The sequence below is a fragment of the Antechinus flavipes genome, chromosome 4 (assembly GCF_016432865.1).
Source record: "Antechinus flavipes isolate AdamAnt ecotype Samford, QLD, Australia chromosome 4, AdamAnt_v2, whole genome shotgun sequence".
Classification (NCBI taxonomy): Eukaryota; Metazoa; Chordata; class Mammalia; order Dasyuromorphia; family Dasyuridae; genus Antechinus; species Antechinus flavipes.
In genome coordinates this window covers 343856410-343875328 of record NC_067401.1, presented here as the reverse complement: position 1 = coordinate 343875328, position 18919 = coordinate 343856410, and the positions used below count along the sequence as shown (strand labels likewise).

The 18919-nt window shown below is 36.6% G+C and overlaps 1 protein-coding gene across 1 annotated transcript in view; it reads left to right on the top strand.

Moving 5' to 3' along the window:
• The window catches only part of CNKSR3 (CNKSR family member 3), a 102258-nt gene that overhangs the window by 56440 nt on the left and 26899 nt on the right, over positions 1-18919 (top strand). Inside the window, exons 3-4 of the mRNA XM_051997975.1 lie at positions 16019-16221; positions 16701-16788. Coding sequence (XP_051853935.1) covers positions 16019-16221; positions 16701-16788 — 291 coding nt within the window. The remainder of the gene's footprint in view (positions 1-16018; positions 16222-16700; positions 16789-18919) is intronic.

The following is an 18919-nucleotide window of genomic DNA, read 5'->3' as shown; positions in this document are numbered from 1 at the left end:
TATACTCAGCATCACTTTGTGCATGTTACTATATTTCATTGTATATTTAATATTTGTGGCATTAAATATTCCATTACATGAATATATGTAGGAGTATTTTACTTAAAAATAGTTCTGTTGAATTGCCTTCGACAGTGTCATGTTATGGATGCCTTTTCTTTAAAAGTCCAGGTTCGGGCAGACAAGAGCATTCAAATTGTAATGTTAGGAAATAGTGCCAGAAGTGTATACAATTACATCACGGAGAATGGTGGGAAAGAATGCTCTCTCGATTATTTTGCCATTGCTGGTCTAAGTTCCATTGATTATATAACACTTGTTGCATTGTCTGAATTCTTAAAATGGACAGAGTCCTGTCTTCCTCTCTGAAATGCACTGTCCTTGTTTAGGAAAAAAAAATGAGGAATTTATTTGTAGTTGATAAATGAGCTGCCACGAGGGAGACACTGCAGCCAAGTGGTCTGAGTGTTAGCCTGGGAGTCAGAATCTTTGAATTTTAATCCTGACTGCCAGTGATTCACTTTGTGACCTTTTTGGGGGGGAGGGGAGGCATTATGCAGTCTGTTTTTTCCATCTATACTGTAACACTCACCTCAGAGGTAGTTGTGTGTCTGAATGTTTAAATGCTTTGCACTCCTGTGGGGGGAAAAGTAGGGGAGTGCTATAGGAATTCTGCCAGTTTACCACACATTCATACCAAATGTATTATTTGCAAAGAAAGGGATTTTACTTTTAGCTGGGGTATGGGAAGTATTAAAAAATATGTATTGGAAAAATTACCTTATAATGTGATCTAAAATATTTAAATTCTTAAATTTTCATTGTCTTTTTCATTTCTGGTGTTAATTGAAAGACAGATAAATTAGCCTGGAATACTATTTTTCTGATGCACCAAAAAATGAAAGGAAGGAGTGGGCAATCATGTGAGCACTCAGTTTGTACATTAAGTGAAATAATGGACATGACAGCTACCTCAGGGCATTCCTTTTTCTTCTCCTTTTCCCTACCTCTTAAAATATTAGAATAGAGTGAACAAAGCTGGAGACAAGCCAGATCCCAAAGCTATGCTTTATCTCCTAACAATTTCCTCCTAATTTCCTTAGTAGACAAAGTTTTGACCTCAGACCCATTTCTGGAAATGCTTTGTGCAGCTCCAGTTAATGCATTAGACAGAAAGTTCATGTGATGTAGTTGAAATAAAGTGCTTGGGAGGGGGGTAGACTAAGGGGATGGCGAGACTGTTTGGTGTCTTTGGTTTCAAATTAAATGATTTTTAGAAGAATACTTGTTCCATTGTTAATCTATGATGCAATGCTTTTTTTTTTTTGGTCATGGCATTCATCTCTTTATTTTTTTCATATTTTAAATTCAGTACTAACTTAAATAGCATTTCCTCCCTTTTGTGTTAAGGAGGGCTTTAACTCTGTTGGTGCATCAATGGCATCATGGTGTAATGGAGAGTGGGTGGAATGGGGAGAAGGAGGGGTTTATTATGAATTCTGCCCTATATGCTCATGAGCTTTGTAATTCTACACTAGTCACTTAACCAGCTCTGGGTCTCAGTTTCCTCATCTATAAAAAGAGCTGGACTCATAAACCTCTGCAGTTTCTTCCACCACTAAAATTGATCATCCTCTGATTCAGTAAGTTGCAAGCTCACGTCTTATTTAATGCCACTTGAAACTGAATTCTTGAGGGCTACTCCAGACTTCGAGGACATGAATCTTCTGAAGGCCAGCTTAGCTAAATTTGGAGAATCACTTCATTATTCAAAGGTTGTTCTCCAGGTGATGAATGGTTTTTGGTCCACTAGCAGTTCATGAACAGTTTCTTAGTATGTGGAAGATTTGTTGTTTCTGTTGATGGGGTTATGGAGTAACCATGCTGAAATCATAGTGATGAATAACCCTTCTCTCCAGCAAATATCTTAACTTGCTTGACTGCTCCTACACTGTCTCCTCTGTTGGCTCATCATCCATATGGTAACTCCTAACTATGGTTGGAACTCAAGGTTCTGTCCCGGGTTCCTCTTCCTCTCCCCCTCCCTCCTTTCATTCCTTCCTCTCTGTTTCTCTCTCTTTCCTTGCCTCTGTCTTACTCTTCCTTTCCCTTCCATCTCTCTCCCCTTCTTCTCCTCCTTTCTCCTGACTTCTGCCCCTCCCCCTCTTGGGAGACTCTTGGCAACCTTTAAATATATAGCCCAAGCACCATTTTCTGCATGAATGCCTTTCTTGATCTACCTAAATGCTAGTGACTTCCACCTCCCAAAGTTTAACTACTTTGTATGTATTTGACTTTATTCACTTTATATTTATGCAGTATATATCTGTCTATAATTGTTATCTTTCTCATTACAACATAAGCCCATTGTGAATAGAAATTGTTTCATTCTTTGTATTTTGGGCAGTGAGATGGTAAAATAGGTAGAGCTTCAGATCTGTAATCGGGAAGACCCCTATTTGCCTCAGTTTCTTCATTTGGAAAATGGGGATAATCATAGCACCTACCTCCCAGGAATGCTGAGTTCAAATGAAATAATAATTTAAAGTGCTTAGCACAGTACTGGCACATAATGTGTGCTATATAAATGCTAGTTAGTAACAGTAGTTGTGCCACATAATAAATAATACTTTTTAGTTGATTGAACCCACTACAAGGTGAACCTTTCCTGAATCAGTCCATTTTTAGTTCTCCACTCCCCCCTATTACTTGTTTTTCATTTGTATTCATTTTATGCTTTCTGTGTTTTTATTTGTATTTCTTGTCTTCTCTATTAGAAAGCAAAAAACTCTTTTTGAGTAGGGAATCTTCCCCCCTTCCTTTCTTCCCTCTTCTTTTTTCCTTCCTTCTATCCTTCCTTCCTTCTTTTCTTCTTCCTTCCTTCCTTCTTTTCTCCTTCTTCTTCCCTCTCTTCTTCTCTCCCTCCACCCTTCTCTCCTTCCTTCCCTTTCTTCCTCTTTCCCTCCCTCCACCTCTTCTTCTTTCCTCTCTCCCTTTTTCCCTCTCTCCCTCCATCTCTCTGTCGCTCTGTCTTCCCAGATGAGGAAACTTACTCCTCTTATATAGATAAGCCTCTTCTTTGCAACTTAAAAGTTTTGAGAGAGTCCCTCAGAGCATTTCTGAGTTTAAGTAATTTGCCCCCTGTCATACAAACAATTTATGTCAGGGGCCCAATTTGATCCAGGTCTTACCTGATGCTAAGACTAGCTCTCCATTTGACCATGTCTGTTTCCATAATACACTGAAGTAATATAGGCAGGTCATTTTGGCTGTTATATATACTTAGAGGTTTATGTGAATTTTATAATACCTTGGAAATACTTAGGGCAAAAACAAGTAACTAATTGGACCATCAATGAAAAACAGAAGTTATATAGTGGGTTGCCATGAGTAAAATAGTTTATAGAGATTAAGAAAATTCCTTAAAAATCTGTTGAAATTTAAGTAAGGCTTGAGATAAAGAAAAGGTGAAATCTCTTGTCATCTAGCTAAGAAGATCTACAAAAAGGACCTTGATTAAAGATTGTTAGGACAGAATTGGGGAAGGGGGATGGGCGAGAGAGGACAACCCAGATTCTCAAACTCAGGTTTGATTTAAAAAGCAGTTTGGATTTAGAACTAGGTGTTGTGTCTGAAGCCTACCAAGAAGGTTTCCTTAAGACTTGGGCTGAGAGATAGCTTAATCAATTTGGGAGTGAAACATAATACAAAACCTTATTTGTTGAACTGTGAAATCCCTTTAATTTACCAGTTTGTACTTTGAAATTCTGCATGCTATATAAGATAGAGTTTTATAAATCAACTTAATTACTAACATGAGCTTGTCCTGGGCAAGAGACATTGATAGATGCTGAGAATACAAAGACCAAAACAAAATGGCCTTTGTCCTTAAGAAGCTTGCTTACTTTTAGGGGAGAGACAACATGGACCTATAATTATAAATAAATGGTAATGTGAACAGGGAGCATAAGCTGATATAATTGGGAAAATCGGGAAAAGCTATACAGAGGATATGGCAGGTTAGCTAAACTTTCAAATTAAGGACTCTTTTAGTGACACAATTGAAGAAGTAGACCATTCCAGGCCTGGGTATTTATCCTACTCAAATGCAGAGGAGGAAGTTTAAATTTGGGTGAGTACCTAGGAGTTGTTCATTCTAGCTGGAATATAGTAGTGTAGAGGTGTAGCAGGAAATGTGTATTAAGTCTAGAAAGGTATATTAGAATTGGAGTTTAAAAAGCCTTAAGCCAGTCTGACAGGTTTGCATTTTATTAGAGTCAATAGGTATTGTAGAATTTTAAACAAATTACATGGACAGACATTTGTCTTATTTGTCAGATGCGTAGAGAGGACATATAGGAGGGAGTAGAGACTTAGAAGCAAGTTTAAGCAGTTTATACTATTAATGGGGCAACTAGATGGTAAAATAGTTAGAGCATTTGGCTTAGACTTAGAAAGATTCAATTTTCTGAGTTCAGATCTGTCTACAGAACTTAGTAGCTGTGTGATCCTGAGCAAGTCACTTTTTGCCTCAATTTGTCATTTGTAAAAAAAACTGGAGAAGGAAATGGCAAACTACTCCAGTATTTCTGCCAAGAAAACTCCAAATAATGTCATGGACAGTTGGACAATACTGAACAATAGCAACATAATACTAATAATAGTAATATAATACTAACATAGACTAAGAAGGAAGTGCTAAATATTCAAACTAAGGTACTGGCTTTATGAGTAGAGAGGACACAAAAATGAGATTATATAAAATGGGAGATAGAATTGATAAGGCTTGACAGTCAACATAAAATGTGAAGGAAAGAGTCAAGTATTACTCTGAGGCTGAAAACCTAGGTGAAGGGAAAGATGACTATACAAATAAAGAAAAGTTACATGGATTTTAGTAGGGATAGATTGAAGTATGTGTGTGTAAAGGGAGAAAGAATAAATAAAAGCAAGATGGAGAAAATGTGAAGGGGACATAGAGAAATTCTGAATATTGGATTCACGGGGAGCTTATGAACTCAACAAAGGAGCAAACATAGAAGAGAAGACAGGCTTCTGGATAACCTTGGTGGGCAGCTACATAAAGGGAAGACAGATAAATAATCCCACAAAGGATACTGAAAAGAAACATTTTAGATAGGGAAAAAATCCAGAAAGAGCAATTTCACAGATAGCAAAAAGAGAGAGTAGGGAGGAGAAAATGAGATCATAGTATCAAAAACTGCCAAGTCAGAGGGGATGAGAACAGAGAAAGAAGATCATTTAACTTAATAGTTAAGAAATCAGTGGCTATTTTGCACAGAACTGTGTCCAGCAGATTTCAAAGAGGTTCAGGAGTAAAAGATGAAAAAGTGACTAGTAGATGGAGAAGAGTGTAAAAGAATTTTCTTTTTCTTTTTAAAAAGAAGTTAGAGGAGGGAAAATGCAAATTTATAGCTTGAGGCAATTACAGGAGCAGACTAAGGTGTTTTGGGGATTATTTTTTAATCTTAATTTTTAAAGAATAGGGAGGCCTGGGCAGCGATTTAGGAACTTGTAGATAAAGTGAGATTGAGACTGATTAGACAGTAATGATTGATGGAACAAGTTCCTGGAGATAAAAATGCAAGACAGAAGTTGTTTGGCAAAGTAGAGGACCAACCCTTTCTCAGAGATTTGAGCAAAGGCCAGGATGAGTAATTATAGGGGTGTGTAATAAATAGGGAGAGGTCAGACCTAAGTTAAGTAGGAGGCAGATTTCAGCTTCTGAAAGAGATACATAAAGGAGAAATTGCTTTAAAAGAGAGGAATAGCATGTGGTCAATAAGAGAAAAAGAGGTTTGCCAGTTAAAGTTTGTGTTAGGGGTGGGCCAGTATACTTTTGTTACAAATTCAACAACAAAAAAATTTGATCCTCAAATGAAGCATTAATAGGTCATTAAACAATTAACAAAAGGATATGCAACAAGGATACATTAACATAGCTTCTATAAATGGAGCCCTCCCTCATCTCTACAGGTCTGGTCATCAAGATGAAATGACTCCAGTAGTCTTCAGCTATCCACATAGAATGGCCCCAACCCATATGCATGGGAAGCCATGTCAGTACAGGCAGAGGCCACCAGGAAAGAGTATCTAGTGAGACACAGATTGAGCCTTGCCCCACCCTGGCTGTTTTTCCCTTTTTTCCTAACCCATATTAGGGATAGGCATAGTGTTGATAAATATTGGTTCTATCAAAACGGGGTAATATGGATATATGGTGAGATAACAAAGCCTTCCATATATCTATGTACTGGGGAATATATGTGACTATGTGTGACTGTGATCTAGCTGAAGATCTGAGTTCAAAATTCTAAGAAGATAATTTCCTAAATCTGTTTGCATGGTTATAACAAAAGTGAACAATCGCTAATGAGCAAGCCTTTCAGGCAGAGATGATACTATGTGGTCTTACAGTTATCCTATTACTAGATTTGTTTTACTCTTAGGAAAGATATCCTTTGTCTTAAGTGTCAAGTTAAATGATATTAGAATAAGAGAAGATAATATAAACTTGCTTCAAAAAGTTTTTTAAAAAGTATAAATGCACATTGTAAGACTCCTTTTTTATTAAGGCTTTTTATTTTCAAAATATATGCATAAATAATTTTCAACATTCATCCTTACACAAAAATTTTGTGTTCCAATTTATTTTTCTCCCTTTCCTCCCCTCCATCCTCTCTCCTAGATGGCAAGCAATCCAGTATATGTTAAAAATCAGATCAAAAGGAAAAAAAAGAGAGAGAAAACAAAAGGCAGGAAACAACAAAAAGAGTGAAAATGCTATGTTGTGATCCACACTCAGTCCCTACAGTCCTTTCTCTGGGTGCAGATGGCTCTCTCCATCATAAGACCATTGGAACTAGTCTGAATCATCTTGCTGATGAAAAGAGCCACAAGTAAGACTCCTTTAACCAGGCCTGTTTTAATCCTCTTATTTTTCATGTTCCAGATCTTTTTCTCCCTCATCTTTATAGTAGAATTAAATTAGGGCAAATTAAAATTGGGGATAGAGATTATAATGTTCTTCCAATGAGGGTGATTTAAAAAAAATGTTTTAATTGCTAAGTAGATTAATCATTAGCCTTCCTTGAAAAAAAGAATTCTTGATCCCATTAAATAAGGGCCTGGATCATGGAGTTCAAGCTGGAAAGGACTTGAGGATCCATCTAGTCCAACTTCTTTATGTTATAAATATGGAGAGTAAGGTTCAAGAAGATTAAATAATTTGCCTTTGGTGACACAAGTAGATAGATTTTCCAAGTAGGATTTGAATCTAAGCCCTCTGAGTCCTAAAATCAGTGCTTTCTCTTCCCGGCTTTTGTAGTTCTTACTTTGGGTCACTTTATACCTTATTTTGGTTCATAGTTTGTACGTAGTTTGAGGTTCACTTATTCATTTATGGAATAGAAAAAACATGGAAGTCATTTACGCACTCAAGAAAAAGATTCTACCTTTCAGAAGGGGAAAGAGAACAAGCATTTGTTTTGGGCACCGTGCTCTAAGTGCTTTATAAATAGCTCATTAGCAACTCACAACAATCCTTAGAGATTGTCATTATTTCCATTTTACAGATGAGGAAACTGAGACAGAGAGAGGTCAAATGGCTTGGTTAGAATTCCAGAGGTGTCTCAGTCTGAACTTGGACTGAGGTCTTCTGATTCCAGACTCAACACTCTTTTCCACCGAGTCACTTACCAGTTTCTCACACAACTGTTATATTTGGAGAATTGTGCTGAGATGGATTAGGTCTTTGACCTTTTGGAATGTAAAAGGATCATAGGATCATAGGTTTAAAGTTGGATAGGATTTTAGTGGTCATTAAGATTAACTCCCTCACCTTTACAAATAAGGAAGGTGAAGCTTAAAAAAAAAGTATTTACCCAATGTCACTCAGCTAGTAAATGTCTGGGGCAGGATTTGGAACTAAGACTTCCGACTCCAAGGCTAGTCCTCTATCCCCAAGATACTGTGCTTCCTCTCCGTGGAAAGGGATATAACATTCACAAATAGTCCATGCGGCAGGGAAGAACACCAGGGAGAAAGGTTGCTCATTTGAGATGGTGGAAGAGGTTTCCTCAAATAGAGTTTCCTGCACTGATAAAATCACAGGCTTGGTCACCTTCCTCCTTTCTCCTAAATAACCAAATAGAATGTCCCTTATAGGTCCCTTCTGAAGTTCTGCTTTTCCCCAAACCAAATGACAAAGATGCCAGAGCCCCAGACGTCATCTTCTGTCCCTCTTCTATTTCTGCTTGTGTGTGATCACCACTCCCAATTTTTCCCATCATCTGGGAAACCTTTTACCTCCCAAGTCAATTCATTTTTTTTTTTTTTTTTTGCTAAGGCCACTGGGGTTAAGTGACTTGCCCAGAGTCACACAACCAAGAAGCGTTAAGTGTCTGAGGTCAGGTTTGAACCCAGATCCTCCTGACTTCAGGACTGGTGCTTCATCCCCTACATCACCAAGCTGCCCCAAGCTCAGGTCCTTCTGACTACAACCTGACTACAACTCTCTGCTGTGCAACCAAGAGGACAAAATTTAATGATACTGAATGGGACTGATTGGATGAAGTATTTCTCAGTTTTGAGTCACATGATCCCTGTTCCTAGAACTGAGACCTGGAAAGGTCATTTGATCTCTGGAGAGATGAGCTTTGAACCCTGAGATACAGAAAGTTGCAGGAAGTGATGTACCCTGTGGGAGGCAGCCAGCATTGGTGATTATCGGTCAAGGATGGTTATGTCCTTTTAATCTATCCAATGAAAAGGCTCGAGTCTTTTGCTTTTAAACCCTGGACAAGCAGGAAGCTGTCCAGGGTCCAGGAGCACATGGTGGAAGTTGGGAAGCTCCCAGCTGTGTCTGGGTCTCTCCCTGCAGGGACTAAATAAATACTTTCTCTTTGTACCTGATGATGTCACTGATTAGTTAATTGGGAAGGGGGTCTTGCACCCGACTTGTCCCACACACCTCTCTAAGAATGAAAACTGGAGGGCAGGAATTAAATATCAGTTAACTTCAATGTTCTGCATATAATAAGTGCTTTCACTGGCTGTTCCTAATCTCAGGAATATTCTCTCTCTTCCTTTCTGCCTCCTGCCTCTTTCAAAATCTCCATCCCAGTCCCATTTTCTGCGAGAACTCCTTCACGCTAGTACTAATTCTTCCCTCTGAGATTATCGCCTAGGTTACTCTCAATATAGCTTGTCAATGTATATAATTGTTTGCATGTTGTCTTTCCGCCTTAGATGGTCGAGTTCGTGGGAACAGGGTCTCTTGGGAACAGGGTCTCTCTCTGTTTTGCCTTTCTGTCCTCAGTGCCTGGTGCATAGCATGTGTTTAATAAATGCTAGTTGACTACTTGATAAAAGGATCTTTTATATATGCTAAGAGGGGTTGTAGTTTCACATAGAGACCTTATTTTAATGTAGCCATAGTATTTATAGCAGAATGTGACCCTAGCAGGGCTAGCTTCCTCACTTTACAGATGAAAAACTGAGGTCCTTAAATAGTTGTGATAAGATTATTTAGCTTTTAGGTAGGAGAACTTGGACTCATCCCTAAGTCCTCTGCTTCCTAAACCCTGTAGTCTTTTTGCTTTTTGAAGTTGTCATTTGAAGCTGCAATGATTTCCAGGTTAGTTTTTGCAGTAATAAAGTACGAATTTCATGTTGAAACCCTCCTCCTCCCCCCTTCCCCATTTACTGTTCAAACAGACAAATCCAATTTGAGAACCTGTTCTTTTTCTGTGTTTCTTTGCAGCAGGCTCTTAAATCAATAATCCTTTCCTGATTATATTTGTACAGTAGGTGGTACTTACCAAGCCAGTAATAATCCATTTGTTATTATCTCCATGTTAGGGGGAGAAAGGGGTGTGTGAGGTGGGGTGTGTGAGGTGGGGTGTGGGATGGAGTGTGGATAGAGAAGGGCAGAGGGGCCTCCCTATGTGAAAGAGACTCTGGAGCAGGATGAGTGTAATTTAAACCTCTTTTCCCTCTCTCTTCCCCCTCTTTCTCTCCTCCCTTGTTTTTTTTTTTTTTTTTTTTTTTTCAGGGCCATACCTGATACTAGTACAGTGATTGAGAATAAAATGTGAATCAGGAAAAGATGAGAGAAGGAAAGCAAGGGAACACTTGGCAGGGAGCTTTATTGTATTGTTTTATCCAAGTGTTGAAGTTTTTAGCTCCTTCTACTTTGCATTTTCACTACTTTCTCTTCAAAAGTGAAGTCAAATAACATTAATTCATTGCTTACTATGTGCCACTCAGAGTGGAAAACACTAGAGATACAAAGAAAGGCAAAACAAAACAAAACAAAAATCTGTTCTCAAAGATCTAGAAGTCTAATGGGAAAGGCAACAGCTAAATACATACAGTATATATTTGGGATAAATTGGAGGTGATTTTAATGAGATTAAAGGAGGATTAGGAAAGGCTTCCTGTAGAAGATAGGACTTTAGCTGAGACTTGAAAGAAGCTAAGGATGTCAAGAGATGCAAAGATGATGAGAGAATGTTCCAGGCCAGTGAAAATGTTCAGATGGAGAGATGGATTGTTCTATACGAGTAATAGCAAGGAACAGTGTTGTGGGGATCAGAAAGTACAGAGAAGGAAGGAGTAAACTGAGATTAGAAAAGTAGAAAAGGGCCAGATTATGAAGAGCCTTAAAAACCAAACAGACGATTTCCTATTTGATCTTGGAGGAAGAGGGAGCCTCTGAAGTTTATTGAAATAAAAAAGATTATTCAAATAGAAAAGCGTTTGAAAGATAAGGTTAATAACTAAAGCTTTTGCAAAAAATTTTTAAATCAATCAATCAAGTGTTTATTAGGCACTTACTATGTGCTAAATTCTGGATTACTCTGATGATATAAAGATAAAGATGAAATTGTCTTTGTCTTAAAGGAAAATTCTTTTAGTGGATGGGTTAGGATTGAGGAGGCAGCATACGTGAATGTAGAGAATATACAGGAATAAAGAAAATGAGCAAGTAAGTTATCCTGACACTGCTATGAGTTGGCTACATGAGAGGAATTTCCCATAACTCAAAGCACTTACGGTGAATTTGAAAGGGCAAATGATTTTCCACTGCAAGGGAATGGAAGTACTAGTGTAATCTGTGTGTAGGGTAGTTTTAAAAATATAGTTGGTGTTATATCATCAATCAGCTTAAAAAAAAAAAACTCTGACAAACATCCAGCTTTGTTATTGTCATTCTCTAGGAAAAAAACCATAATCAAGATGTCATTTCCTAATGTCTAGTAAATGACAGTAAAAAGGATAGATGCACATCCAGGCATTGTTGACATAGAATATTCTTTTTATTATAACATTTATAGTATTTTATTTAAATCTAGAAAAAGCTTAGTTTTTATTGTATGTAACTGGATAAGACCATTTGTATCCATTTATATTTGAGTAGATTAAAAAACCCCAACAAACCAAACATTTTCTCTCCTCCCTCTCCTCCCCCCATGTTAATGATTATTTTATAGCTATGGAAAACCACCTAAATTTAAAACTTAGCTCCAAAAAATATGGCAGTGAAATCAAAGGGAGAATTTTAGATCTGGCAGGTTTAGTATTGATTGCCCAGCAGCTGTAGTTTAAAGGAAAAAAAAAACCCTCAAAACTTAAAACTTTTCACTTTCCATGACTTGTGGTAGAGGAAATTTATTATATATTTCATAAAGCTATAGTCAGATATGAGTTAACTATTTTCAAAAGAAAAGGAAGATTTATTATTGGAAGGTATGTTTATAATCAGGACTTTTTTTTGGAAAACAGTAGTGTAAAAAGTTAGAAGATGGTCCATTGAATCAATCAGGTGAGAAAAGTCAGGGTTGAAAAGAGCTGAAAGGAATTTAGACTTTGTTCAGAAGGAAATGGACTAATCCAGTAAAACACCATAGAGCTTAAGAGATCTATTACATTCATTTTAGATATGAAGAAATAAACTCCGACTAGTGAAATAGGCCCAGAATCACACAGGGAGTTAATAAAACCAACAAGAAACTGAGGTTGCCTCAATTTAAATCTAGATCTCTGTGGCTTTTATGGGGGGTTGGAGTGGGGCTGCTAGCAATACACAAATGTTACTTCTTGTTCTGTCACTCTCAGCCTCCTCTATTCTACCTTACCTGTGGTTCACTCCAGTTCTTACCATGTCATCCATTGTACCCTCTAGAATTCTTGTTCTGAAGTGAATAAACTTGGACCTCTTCCTCTAAATCTCCTTTCGACTAACTGCTTTCACTGAAACCTCGTTTCCCCTAGTGTGTGCCTGGGCAGCCTTACTAGTATTGGCTGTAACTTCATCTATCCCTTCTCTCCTTTTCAGATTCTGGAGGAAGATTTTGGGATATTATTTTCCCCTTATTGACTCCTCTAAATTTGTCCTTTGTCACAATCACTCATCAACTATTTGTTTTTTGAAGTGAATTCTTCCAATTTTTTTTTTTTTTTTTTTTTTTTTTTAAATATCAAATCAAGGTAGCTTTTGGGGATTGCAGCCAGGTAACACTCTTACTCCTTTTACTTAGTGTTCAGTGCTAATTTATCATTTTTTTTTTCTCATTTCTCAATATATGCTCTTGTACCAGAGGGTTTCAGTGTTTATATTGACATTTCCTCAGACTCCTTAACATAATCCCCTTAAATTTCCTTTCCCACTCTTAACATAATCCCCTTAAATTTCCTTTCCCACTCATTCTACCTCAGTCAACACAGGAATTCTGGATCTCAATTTTACCCCTAGATATTCCAGTTCCTTAGTCAAAAACTTTTACATTCACTCTGACTATAACTTATCATTCTGTCCTTTTTAAAGTGACTCACTTGTGCTTCACTTTTGAAATATTTAATACCTAAATCTTTCAGAACTTTTCTAGGACATGATCTTTGCTCTGACTTCCTTTTCTTTCTAATTTCAACTTCATAGTTAAATAATTCAATTCTAAACTCTAAAAAAAAAATTTTTTTTTAATCCTTTGATCCTAGATTGAGATAATTTTCATTCTTTTTCTGTTGCTGAATGCTACTGGAGGAAGTAAAATCATGATGACACTTTAAATTCATATTATTCAGCTTTAATTGGAGACCTCTACAGAAAAGATTTCAAACCTTCTCTTAGTCCTCCCCTGTTTCCTCTTCCTCCACTTCACCCCTTACTAACAACCAAGAACCTCCTTTAGTATTTATTGAGAATATTGAAGCTATTTGCTATGCATTCCTTTTTCATTTCAAGACTCTTTGACATCGCTTGACATCTACTCTACCTTCTGCACATATGTCCTAATGACATATAAAGTGCGCGTCATTCCTTATTAACTCTAGGATGAAATTTGAATTCCTTTCTTTAGCTTCTAAAGCTTTTGCAATCTAACCTTAATGCACATTACTTTTCTTCCTACACTTTATAATCCACTCAATTGATTTTCTCTTTATTTTTCACACCTTTCACTCCAAACCCAAATGCTATTGTACTGATGGTCACCCATTTCTGGATTGTATTCCTTTCTCTTCGGTTTCAGAGAATTCTCTTCCTCTGAAATGCATCTTAAAGCTGTCCACATTCCTTATCTTTATCCTTATGGATACTCATTGTCTTCCCCAACTACCTTGTGTTTTCTGCTTATATTAGTTCTGTGGATATGTATTGTCTTCCCATCTCCTAGCTCTATGGTGTTTAGAATGTAAACTCTTTGAGGGATTGTTTTATTCTTTGTATTTGTATTACTCTTGCTCACACATTAGGCACTTAGTAAATCCTTAATTCATTGAGTGTTACTTCAAGATTTCTTTAAAGCACAACTTGGCTTCCTCTTGGAGGTCTTTTCCCTCTTAAAAACACTGTCTCCCCCCTCTCCGTAATGGAGCTTTCTCCATCTTGAAATTACTTCTTGTTGCTTTGTTATATAGTTATATTTAATTACATATGTAGATGCTTTAATGATGATGATGATAACTAACATATAAGTAGTTCTATATGTGCAGGTATTGCAGTAAGCTTTTTACAAATATTGATACTCACAAAAACCCTGAGAGGTAGATGATATTTTTTAGGAGAAAACTGATTTCCTGATAATTTCCTGAGCCACATGGCTAGCATTTGATGTCACATTTGAATTTAGATCTTTTTGACTCCAGCCTAGCCCCTTAAATAGCTGCTTTGTTTATAAGTATATTTGTATTTACCTGTAAATGTAAATTTCTTGAGGGCAAGGAATGTTTTATTTTTTGTCTTTGTATCCATCATTTAGTTAAGGATAGTGGTACCTAAAGATCAGTATTGTTATGATCTTTCCATGTCTATCCATCTGTTCAATAGACATACATTTTCGATTATTATCTAATAAAGTTCACTACTATATATTTCATCTATGAGACTAAGTCATATTGGGTGTCCATTAAATAATTTTGCATGATAACCAAACTCCCTAGCAAGGAAAAAAAAGTGATCTAGGGTTTGGGAAAGGGGAGATTTTGAGTTATTTAGCTTTTTATGATTTCTAGGTATGAATAATTAGTAAGCATGTTAAGTATCTAGTCTATATCTAGGACTGGAGATAAAGTAGCAAAAATGATACAGATTCTGTCTCTCAATGAATATATTCTCTAGGGAGTAACAACATATAAACATAAAATTGTATATGTGCGCAAAATAGATACAGAAACATATGTGCCCGAGGAGGGTCAGGCTATCTTTCTATCCAGAGAATACTGAATGTACCCTCTACACTGCTGTTTTCACTGGACTAAATTGTCATTTTATAACTTTTAAAGTATAACATGAAGGTTATACATTTAGTGTTGATTTTTGTTCTGATCTTCCTAGAATGTCCTTCATTTCTACCTTAGCCTATTGTATTCCTCCATCATCACTCAGCCCAAATCCTACTTAAGCTAGGATTATATATTCATAAAGAGAGAAAAGTGGTAGAGCTTAGAAATCATTTAATCTGTATTCCTTCATTTTATAGATGAGGGAATCCAAGCCTTGAAGAGGTTGAGTGATTTAGCCCACACAAGAGTGGGAATTTGAACTCAGATTCTGTGACTCAAAATTGCAGTGCTTTGAATCTGGGCCTGTCCTACTTCTCCAGGTTATCTCCCTTCTCTGAACTGGAGTGGTCCTTACTGTTGTACTGACTATGGATCACTGAGACTTCTAGTCTTGTACTTCTATTATTTTGTTTATCAGTTGTGACATCTCAATTATATGAATATGTCTCTGAAAGCAGGACTACTTCTTAACACATTTTTTGTTCACCCATACAGCATAATAACTACTCAACAAATGCTTATTTAGGTTTTGTTCTGTCTTGAAATTATTTCCCCTTAAATTTCCTTTCCCATTCTTTCATTCTACCTCAGCCAACACAGGAATTCTGGATCTCAGTTTTACTCATAGATATTCTAGTTCCTTAGTCAAAAACTTTTATATTCACTCTATCTGTGAATGATGAATAGCAACTACACACATAAAGTATCATGTATATTACCTTGTATGTACTTTACATGTAAAGTTTCATATATGTAAAATAGAAATGATGTGGAGTAGGAACAGAAATATAGAGCAAAAAATACTTTGTAAATTAGCAAAAGGGAATTAACTTATCTTTTGTATAATTAGCAAGTACTACCTTGAAATGGATTGCAGTAAAGTCTGCTGAGTCTCAAAACCCATTTGGGGTTTTCTTGGCAAAAATAATGGAGTGATTTGCCATTTTCTCCTCCAATTCATTTTACAAATGGAGAGACCAAGGCAAACAGGGTTAAGTAACTTGCCCACAGCCACAAAATATGAGACTAGATTTAAACTCATGAAAATGAGTATTCCTCTCTATCTGTTGTACTACCTTTCTGCCTAGTGATACCTTAGAGATTAATCATTCAGGATTTTCAAGCATTTGTTGACTTGCTAAAATTGATATTGGTCTTTTTGGAGTGCTCTTCATAGAGTTTAATTTGTTTTATTTTGTTTTGTTTTCCACAGAATTATGGCCTTGAAACAGATAATATGAAGAATTTGGTTCTGAAACTACGGGCCTCTTCCAATAACTTGCAGAATTATATCAGTAGCCGGCGGAAAAGTTCTACTTATGATGGAAACTCCTCCCGTAAACCTCCTAATGAATTTCTGACTTCGGTGGTGGAACTCATTGGTGCTGCTAAAGCTTTGCTAGCTTGGCTGGATAGGTAACTTTACTAATCTCCTTTTTCTTTTCCTGTCAGGTCAGGAGATGGGATGCCTAGTTGACTTCCTTTTGTTATAGAAACATGAGTAATTTTTTTCTCACATGGACACTCCCCAGGGAATTATGGGTCAGTGACAGACTTCAGAGCCCCTTTGGAAAGTCTTGAAAAGTATCTTAGCAGGAGAAGATACAAGACTGAAATTGTGTAGAGTAAAGATTGTGTAGAGTAATTTGGTTAGTATGAGGTTGATTTTTGGCAGTAGCAAACTCCCTGGTCCATTTTTATTGTTTTTTTATTTTGCCTCCTGTGTTAATGCTAGTCGGGATAAAGTTTTATTAAGTTACAAGATAGGAAAGGGTTATATAGTTAATTATATAATCTGTGGACACATACCTACCAGCTGACGGGGTTGGAAGCCTAGTACATTTCTTGTCTCAAGGAAAGATTTTTTTCCTTCTTTTTTCTTTTTCTTTTTCCAGGACTCCATTTACAGGGATCACTGATTTCTCTGTGACAAAGAATAAAATCATTCAGCTCTGCTTGGATCTGACCACCTCAGTTCAGAAGGTCAGTTAATTCTTTCCTTTGACAGTCTTTCTCCTCTTGCCTTCCCAGAAAATTGAACATTTTTTTGTAGAAAGAAAATAAGTGCACTTTGATATTTTTTGCTCACTTTGATACATGGTGTTTCCAGATTTTACCCCTTTAGGTTCTGCCCAGTGCTTAAAATTGTTTTCTATTAAAAGCCCCTGAACTTCAGAAAGGCCATAGAAATATTAAAATTTATGTCTCTGATACCTTAACTATCTTTAAGCTCTCAGGGCCTCAATTTCCTCATCTGTTAAATAAGATTTTGTACAAGGTCATAGGATTGTTTATAAAGTATACATGATAATCTCTGTCTTTAGAGCTAGAAAGGACCTTGAAGGCCATGTATTCCTCATTTTACAGATAGGAAAACTGAAATCACCAGTGTTTTTTTTTTTTTTTTTTAATGGGAGAGTAAGTTTTCTGATAAGAGCTTCTCCCAACAATTGAGGAGGTGAAAGTGGCAGATTTATGGAGATTTTGTCTACTTGGATTTCAGTATGTCAAGCCCCTTGGGAGCCAGTAGGGTGGGAAATAGGACCAGATTGCCAAAGGAGGAATGAGTTGGCCCCCTGGTTGAAAAACAGTGCCAGTTTATAGCAGCAAGGGCCTGGGAATAATTCCTATACTCTGAGCCCAAGTGAGAAAGGGAAATCTAATCTTTAAAACTAACAAAAACAATTAAAAAGACCTAAAATGAAAGGGACTGGCACAAGATCATGCCAGATGGTGAGTAGCAAAGCCTGAACTTTAGTGATCTCTTAGGGATCCTTTTAGTCCTAATATTTCATAATTCTGTCCATTCTACAGTTATTCTATGTTCATTTGCAAAATAAAATTTGGCAATAAGTTCCATGACCAAACTGGAAAAAAAATATGGAATATTACTCTATCCTCTGTTGATCATATCCCTTTGGGGCTCAGGATCCTGAATGAGTACTGATTTCATTGATTTTGAGGATTTTTTTTCCCCCTAGACCCTAAAAAGTTGATTTTTGAATGGATTAATCCTGATTCTTATGACCTTAAACTGCTAACCATCCCTCGGTTTACCTAATGTTTATGTACTTTGGAGAATGCTTTTGAGGTTGTATTTTTGGAAGAGTGCTCAAAGGATTTAAAGTAACTGTGTGCCTACTCCAAATTTCTTTGGATTGGCATCTGGCTTTTGATAAAGGATGCCTGATGTATATTAAAAATACAGCCAAAAAGCGCCAGTGTCCTCTCTCCAGCTTCCTTCCTTCACTCCTACCTTCATGAAAGAATTAACATAACCTGGTTTTCCCCTTTCCATAGTGCCATTTTGCTGCTGCTGCTGCTGCTTCATGTCAGAATTGATTTGTAAAGCTCTCTGTTTAAAAATTAACTCGAGTACAGTTAAAGGATCTTTTTTAAAACCAACTCTGTGATTTCATAGTTTATGGAATTCCTGGTGAGGTGCTCCCTCTTCCAATGCAGATGGGCATTTTCTTTGTTAATTATAGTCTTTGACAAATTGCCTAAAGGCTTAGAGAAGTGACTAGCTGTGTGTTTTAGAGGCAAGACTGGAATCCAGGTTTTTCTGACTTAAGACCACATCCCTATCCTTTTTGCCAAGCTGTCTAATTGCAATAATAAATGTTCTAAATAGAACAAGCAAGTCTTCTCATAGGACAAACCTGTTTTTGTTGTGGAGGGTTTTTTTTTTTTTTTTCAGGGTTGGCCTTATTTTTATGGTTTTTCTCTTGTGGGAGTACTATGTATATTTAATATGGTTTGAAATAAAAGTAACGGTAGTAATTATGTGGTTACATTTAAGATGAATTAAATGAGTTTTATACTTAGGCAGATATCTACTTCAAGGCAAATGGAATGTTTCTTGTCCACCTAGACTGTATATTTTCTATTTAGGTGAACTATTGGCATGGCTTGGGCAGTTGGCTCTTTTATCCACAGTGAACAATCTGAGGATTCTTACTGCATAGCTGTAAAATTGCAGTAAAGACTCCTTTTGTCTTTAAAATTTTATTTTATTTTTAACTTATGGAATAAAACAAGTATTTCCATAATATAATATAATAAAAAAGATGGTTGCATAGAAAAATAACAGAAGAAACTGCAAATCTATTAT